The sequence below is a fragment of the Castanea sativa genome, chromosome 1 (assembly GCF_040712315.1).
Source record: "Castanea sativa cultivar Marrone di Chiusa Pesio chromosome 1, ASM4071231v1".
Classification (NCBI taxonomy): Eukaryota; Viridiplantae; Streptophyta; class Magnoliopsida; order Fagales; family Fagaceae; genus Castanea; species Castanea sativa.
The window spans coordinates 67829420-67837500 of record NC_134013.1 but is presented as its reverse complement, the minus strand read 5'-3'; the positions used below and the strand labels follow the sequence as shown (position 1 = coordinate 67837500).

General features: G+C 30.5%; 1 protein-coding gene across 1 annotated transcript; it reads left to right on the top strand.

Moving 5' to 3' along the window:
* The first annotated feature begins 2523 nt into the window (after positions 1–2523).
* Positions 2524–5523, top strand: LOC142622757 (purple acid phosphatase 5-like). Its single transcript, XM_075796284.1, has 8 exons — positions 2524–2697; positions 2888–3100; positions 3353–3464; positions 3560–3786; positions 3892–4030; positions 4133–4353; positions 4433–4554; positions 5337–5523. The coding sequence occupies exons 1-8, from the start codon at positions 2524–2526 to the stop codon at positions 5521–5523; spliced, it is 1395 nt and encodes a 464-aa protein (XP_075652399.1).
* The last annotated feature ends 2558 nt before the right edge of the window (positions 5524–8081 follow it).

Genomic DNA, 8081 nt, shown 5'->3' with positions numbered 1-8081 from the left:
ATATATATATATATATATATATATATATATATATATATATATATATATATATATATATATATATATATATATATATATTGGGGTTTACATTGCTTTTATAGTGTTCATGATTAACCTTGCAAATTTTGAGATAAATTATCAACGTATGAATTTGAGTTTAAGTTGGACTTGTAAGAAATATAAAGTTTCACTCCTTGTTAAGTTTGGATTAAACAAAAATAATTTTGTTTAAAAAAAATGATAAGTTTGAGTTTAAGTTGGATTTGTTAGAGAGATAGAGTTTCACTCCTTATTAAGTTTGGACTAAACAACAATAATTTTATTTAAATATTGTACTGACGTGGAAAATTGTGAGAGTTTCAGAGGTTTCGATTATATATATATTAGTCACTAACCCGTGCTATGCACGGGAACTTACCTATTTATGAGGTAGACTAAAATAATTTTATAAAATCTTAAATTGATTAAGAAACTACACCATTGCATGATTTGTTCTTGTATAATTTTAATTTGTGTTACAAATTGATGAAGAAGTCATTGCTTGAACGGGCAATGACTTACAAAAAATTTGTCAGACAATTTCAGATACTACAAAAAAAATAACTCAAAAATTCAAATATTAAAACTTTTGAAAAACCAAAAAATATTAAAGAAAAATTATCAACGTTTGAGTTTGAGTTTAAGTTGGACTTGTTAGAGAGATAGAGTTTCACTCCTTGTTAAGTTTGGATTAAATAAAAATAATTTTGTTTAAAAAAAATGATGAGTTTGAGTTTAAGTTGGACTTGTCAAAGAGATAGAGTTTCACTCCCTGTTAAGTTTGGACAAAACAAAAATTATTTTGTTTAAAAAAGATGAGTTTGAGTTTAAGTTGGACTTGTCAAGAGTTTCACTCCTTATTAAGTTTGGACTAAACAAAAATTATTCTGTTTAAGAAAAAAATTATGAGTTTAAGTTTAAGTTGGATTTGTCAGAGAGATAGAGAGTTTCACTCCTTATTAAGTTTGGATTAAACAAAAATAATTTTGTTTAAAAAAATGATGAGTTTGAGTTTAATTTGGACTTGTTAGAGAAATAGAGTTTCACTTCTTGTTAAGTTTGGACTAAATAAAAATAATTTTATTTAAATAAAATGACAATTTTATTTAAATATTGTTCTAAAGTGGAAAATTGTGGGAACTTCAGAAACTTCGGTTTTATATATATATACACACACACATAAGGGCGGCTTGATGTATTTGGGGGCCTAAAGTGAAAATTGGTTATCTTGTTTTATATATAAAATTACTATTAATCAACATGAACTATGTAATTTTTTTTTTTAAGTTTATAAACAAAAAAAAAAAATTGACAAAACTTTTTACATTTATTGATGTGACAGATTGATAGTAGTAAGTAAAAGAGTAATGTCAGTAGTGACTTTAGTTGAAACCTAGTAAAAGTTTGCTAACTTGACTATTGTAAAAAATGTTGTGATTTTTTTTTTTTGAATTGCTTTCTTTCTTTTCTTTTTTCTTTTAGAAGTGCTACATTCAGAATATTTTTCATGAAAAATTTTAGGTGTTAAGTTAGTTCTTGTTTTCTAGTTGAACCTACCACTAAAATTATTTTTTTGCTGTCAATAACAACTTTTAACAATCTGCTATTAAGATTTTTTTGTAAAAAAATTGTGGACATAGCATTTCTTTCTTTTTTTTATTTTTTTTCATTTGATAAGAAAATATTATTTTATTTATTGGTTAATATTTTGGCTTAATTAATACTATTGGTTAAAATTTAGTGGCCTTTTTTTCACTTGGGGCCTTAGGCGGCTGCATCAATTGTTTATTCCATTGAGCTAGCCCTGTAAATATATAAAATGATAAGTTTGAGTTTATGGTAGATTTGTTAGAGAGATAGAGTTTCACTCATTGTTAAATTTGAACTAAACAAAAATAATTTTATTTAAATAAAATGATAATTTTATTCAAATATTGTGCTAACGTAGAAGATTATGAGAGTTTCAAAAGTTTCAGTTATATATATATATATATATATATATATATATATATATATATATTACTTATTATATGTCATAATTTTTTTTATGTGCCATAATTTTATTGTTTACATAGCAAGATGAGAAATTTCGTCCATCCGTTATAGTCTACCAAAACAGAAAAAAAAAAAAAACGAAAGAAAATCAAAAGAAAAAATAACAGAGCAAAACAATATTCGGAAGAGATACTTTCTAAGAAGAAAAAAATATTCCGAAGAGACCCAATTCACAACTCATCATAATCAATTTCCAAACTGTTTAGAAGTGATCTCCTTATCAAATTCGAAAAGTTTAAAATCTTGTCAGTTATCTCTTACTCCTAAACTTTAGAGTCCTTAGTCATCTACTATTCGAACTTGCTCTATATAATTATTATTATTATTATTATTATTATTATTATTATATAGACACATGTTCAATTCCCGTATACCTTGCTCTACAACACATACACTGTTCACGTAACTTGCACTCTCTCTAACCCAAATATGGGTTCCAAAAATATGGGTGCACTGTGGATGGTAGCTATGGTGTTTGTGTTGCTGAATATAGGTTTGTGCAATGGAGGGAAAACAAGCCCTTATGTTAGGAAACTATACGCCTCTGATGACTTGCCAAAAGATACATTTCCTTCTCCTCCAGGTTTCAATGCACCAGAGCAGGTATTATCATCTACTTTTTTCATGTTTTATTATTGATTTTTCATGTTTTTTTAGCAATCAAAAAGCTTCTTCATGCATTGAAATATTTTTTTTTTCATATTTAAAATTTTGAAATAAAAATCATATTTATGTAATTATATGTGGTGTGCCTTTAATTTTTTGTTAGCTAAAAGATTTTTTATACGTGAAGGTTCATATAACTCAAGGAGATTATGATGGGCGAGGTGTGATCATTTCATGGGTGACACCAGTTATGAAACACCCAGATGTTGTGTCTTATTGGGCTGCAGGTGCAGAGGGCAAGCGCAAGCATAAGCATACAGTTCATTCTGTAACCACTACTTACAAATACTATAATTATAACTCTGGCTACATTCACCATGCTACCATTAAAGGATTGGAAGTAAGTGATTGATTTTCAAGTCTTAGTGTGTTCGGATAATATACATGCATTGTGTTTCCAATGTATTTATATGAATTTATATTTATTTTTCCCATTGACAAACCAATTTATCAGTCTTGGTGGATTAGATTTACAATGACATTGCCTACGGCAGGAAATGTTACTTACTTTACATTGCTTAAGCAAGATAGATTCATTTTAGGCCATACATGTAGGAATTGACATGATTTTGATTATATTCTTGTTCCTCAGTATGACACTAAATACTTTTATGAGATCGGGCAAGGTAATTCAGCTCGTCAATTTCATTTCACAACTCCACCAAAAATAGGGCCAGATGTTCCATACACATTTGGCGTTATCGGTCAGTTCCAAAAACTACATGTTGTGAATTGTATTGTTGGTCTTTAGTGCTAGCTAGCTAGCTATAAGATGTAACGTGTATGGTGTATTGTGCAGGTGATTTGGGACAAACATTTGACTCTTATGAGACATTAAAGCATTATATGGCCAATCCAAAAGCCCAAGCAATGCTGTTTGTAGGAGATCTTTCTTATGCTGATGATCACCCAAACCATGACAATGAGAGATGGGATGAATGGGGCCGGTTCGTAGAAAAGAGTACTGCATATCAACCATGGATTTGGGCTGCTGGCAATCATGAGCTTGATTTTGCGCCAGAGATTGTAAGAGCTTTATCACTGTTTGCCTTCTAATATATAGATAATCTTGGTTTTAATTGTTGATTGTTCATGGTACTAATGATGGTTCCTGCTCATGTAATTTTTCAGGAAGAAAATGTTCCTTTCAAGCCGTATTTGCATAGGTACCATACACCCTATCAGGAATCACAGAGTACATCGCCGCTTTGGTATTCCATTAGGCGAGCATCTGCACACATCATTGTCTTGTCTTCATACTCTGCATTTGGTAAGAAATTTCCCTCCAATTTGTATATGATATCACCTACAAAGTGATAAAATTATTGAAATAAAGCAGTTTGATATTGATGATATATATCTTGTTTTACAGCCATATACACTCCTCAATACACTTGGCTTGAAAAAGAGCTCTCAAAGGTTAATAGAGCTGAGACCCCATGGCTAATTGTTCTTCTGCACTCACCATGGTATAATAGCAACAGCTACCATTACATGGAAGGGGAAGCAATGAGAGTGACATTTGAACCTTGGTTTGTTCAACACAAAGTTGATCTAGTATTTGCTGGTCATGTTCATTCCTATGAACGCTCGGTAAGTTGTTCTAATTTACATTTAGTAGATTTGTGTCAATCAATGATTCAATTTTCTAAGTCATTCTAATGTATTGTAGGAGCGCATATCGAATGTGAAGTACAACATAACAAATGGAGTAAGCACCCCAGTAAAGGACCCTTCTGCACCAGTGTACATAACCATTGGTGATGGAGGTAACATTGAAGGCCTTGCTTCTGGGTGAGTCTCAATTCATTTAGAATGTGTTTGGATTCGGCGTCTACGTTTTGCGTTTGCCATTTCGCGTTTTCAGCCTTTTTTTTTTTTTTTTTCCCGGCCGCAGTTTTTGACCAAGTCTTCCATGAACAGTGCATTCGTGCACTGTTTATAGACCCACAAATTTCACTTTTTAGCCACTTTTTCATTAAAAATGGGTCCCGCGGTGACGCAGGACAAGAACAAAAATTGAAACAACAAAAAAATAAATGGATATGACCTAAGAGTCAGCACTTAGGCCTTGCTTGGAGTCAGCACCAAACGTGGAAACCACTAGGAGTCAGCACTTAGGGTAGACCTGGAGTCAGTACCAAATCAAAGAAAGACCAAATGGTCATTGTTTTCATTCATCAAAATATCAACTAGCTCCTCAAGGAGTACAATAAGTTGCTTATAAAGGATTGTTAAACCCTAGTTCTAATTGGCTAGGAAACTCTAATTGCCTTATTACATAAATAACCCTGCTTCCAAATTAAAATACTAATAGCCCAATAAACTAATAGAACTTAAAACATAAAAATACAAATGACTTGCAAACATAAATAATATTAAATAATAATTTTCTTGCATCTCCTGCATCACGCGGTACTATTCATACATTTTAAAATTATTTTGCTACAATGTTTTCTGTTTTCAACAATAAGTTCTATCCAAACAGATCCTTAGTCTTAAAAATGATTTCTATCACCCACTAAAATAAAACAAAGTAGCAGCACTTATTTTATACATGATTATTTTTTCTGCAGTTTTATTGATCCACAACCAAGTTATTCTGCATATAGAGAAGCAAGCTTTGGTCATGCAATTCTCGAGATAAAAAATAGCACTCATGCCCACTATACTTGGCACCGTAATGACGATAATGAAGCCGTTGCGGCCGATTCAGTTTGGCTCTTCAACAGACATACTTATCCAAAAGAAGAGAATAATTAAGCTATCACTATGATTTTGATGTGACTTTCGGTGGTTCTTTTTAGTTATGTCTAGGATTTAGGTGCAATAATGAATTATGAATTTGGTTTTAGAGTTGATTTTTTTTTAGTTGTCCATGTTCCTAGTTTGTCATCAATAAATTCATTTCTTATACCCTAAAGCTGTCATACAAGTTGTGTTTATAACTGCCTATTAGAATTTTGGCTAGAAGGCACATTGTTCTATACATTATTGCTTTAGCACTTTGGCGGGTAAAACTTGGGATCTAGTGCCATTGCACCATGCAATAGTAAATCAATAACTGAGTTTGAACCTATCAAAAAAAAAAAAAAACTGAGTTTGAAGATTAAAAAATTCACTTACATTCTCAACCAATTCCTCGGTTTGGTCATAATTTTCAAGCTCTCAGCTCCTATTTCTCCTTCAATCTCCTCTCATCATCTAATTTCACAGTGCCTAAATCCCACTAATTAGTGGCAGAGCCAAAAATTTATCTTTGGGGAGGCCATTTATAAATTTTTTTGTATGTGTATGAAATTTAAAATAATAATATACAATACTTCATAACTCAATACGTGCTATAAATAACAACTAAATACATTTTTTTTTAAATGCTAAATACATGTTAATATAGTAGTATATACTGTATATTTTAATCAAACTAATCAAGTACATTTATAAATTATAATGTCATTAGGTATATAATAACAAATAATGCATTAAAAGGAATATAAAAAAGAAAGCAAATGAAAAGTAAAGTAACATGTACAGGAGCACTGTACATGTGTAAGGGGCTTACGAAAGCTTCAAACTTGTCTTTCACTCTTTTTTGTCTAGTTTAATCACACTGAAATTTTACTTTAATATTGTAAACACAAAACAGCAGTAGCAGTGAGGGGGAAAAAAAGATTTTGGATTGTATTCTATTTTACAATATTTTTACAAAATGTTGATTTGGCCAACCTTTTATTGATTTTCATCTAGACCTACCATTAATATCACTTTTTCATTTACTAATAACCACTCATCACATCAGTAGTTTGTAATTTATATTTTGTAAAATAGTTTATATCTCTAGAATTATTCTTCTATTCAAATGAAAGTTATATTTATTTTTAGACTTTCTTAAATATATATGTATCTTATCGGCTATGGAGGGAAAATGATGAGGTTCTTTTTAAAAAATTTCAAATTATTTAGGGTAATTCCAAAAAAATAATCATTAATTTTTTCCAAAAACTTTTGGAGGGGGGGGGGGGGGAAGGCCTCTTTTCATCCTTATGATGGTCTGCCACTGCAACTGATGCAAAGTGATAGGGTTCCCAATTCTTAAAAACAATTCAACTGTGTGGACAATAGCGAAATTTTATTTTTTATAAAAAAAGGGGCCTAAAATTTCAATCACTGAGGTGCGTTTGGTAAGGATGTTTTATTAACGGTGTTTGAGTTATAATTCTCAAAAAACTCATTTATATTAGTTTTTAGTTTTCAAGTAATATTACTAAGTCGCATTTTTTATATAAGTTAAAAGGTTTTTAGTTTCCAACATTGTTGAATGATCTTTTTGTAAAGAGAAATGATATTCACAATATTTTTCCAACACTCTCACAACAAATCTAAGGTAACAGGTTGTTATTTGCTATTACTAGTAGATAAGAAAGTAATTTCAATGATAAGGCTCAAATTAAAACCAGTAACAACCTGCTATCTATGATTTGTTGTGAAAATATTGTGAACGTGACACTTTTTTTTTTTGTCTCACCCTTCAACCATTTTTATTTCTTTCATTTTCACCCACGGTCCCACCTCTTTCACATCATTTTTCATTTCCTCTTCTTCTTTATTTTTTTCTCTTTTTTTTCTTTCTATTTTTCACTCTTTAAATAAAATAGCATGCTTTTACAAAATAGTTATCACTTAAAATATATATATATACACACACATACTAAACATCATTTTGAACACCAACTTAAACACTGTTGCCAAACGGGCCTCTAGAGGCTAACTAATTTTTGGCAATTCTGACTTTTGTGTGAGAGAGAGAGAGGTCAAGCTAAGCTACACGTTATAAATCACCAATTGATCTGTGGTAAGCTAAACAAAGTTTACTATCAAATAAGCACATGAAAGTTCCATGACAACTAAGTAAAATTTAAACATTCATTTGATTTTCATATGTCGAAAAGAGCCTGTTTTTTTAATCCATAGAACATGCTACTGAAAGAAGCAAGCAGTAACATTATAATACATCCCTTACACAAAAAGAATTTCAAAAACTCATACCTCCGTCGCATGAAATTGTTTTTTTTAAAAAACTATACAAGTTCCATCATTACTGTGATCTAAAGCTGTGAAGTAAGCCTAACAACTCTTCTCATTAAAATATGTGCTCAAAAGGAGTAAAATTACAATTTACAAGAAGGTAAAGTTTGGTAGGTAGCTTAATATCCTTAGGACTGAAGGGCAGGGAAATCACATAAGGAAAAGAGAAAGCATTATGGCTTTATGAAGTTCTTGCTTCCAATGTTTTTTATTTTATTTTAAATATTTCAATTTCA

Coding starts and splice junctions, on each gene's coding strand:
- LOC142622757 (XM_075796284.1), top strand. CDS start 2,524: ATGGGTTCCAAAAATATGGGTGCACTGTGGATGGTAGCTATGGTGTTT. Junction 2,698..2,887: donor GTTTCAATGCACCAGAGCAG/GTATTATCATCT, acceptor TTATACGTGAAG/GTTCATATAACTCAAGGAGA. Junction 4,354..4,432: donor TTCATTCCTATGAACGCTCG/GTAAGTTGTTCT, acceptor AATGTATTGTAG/GAGCGCATATCGAATGTGAA.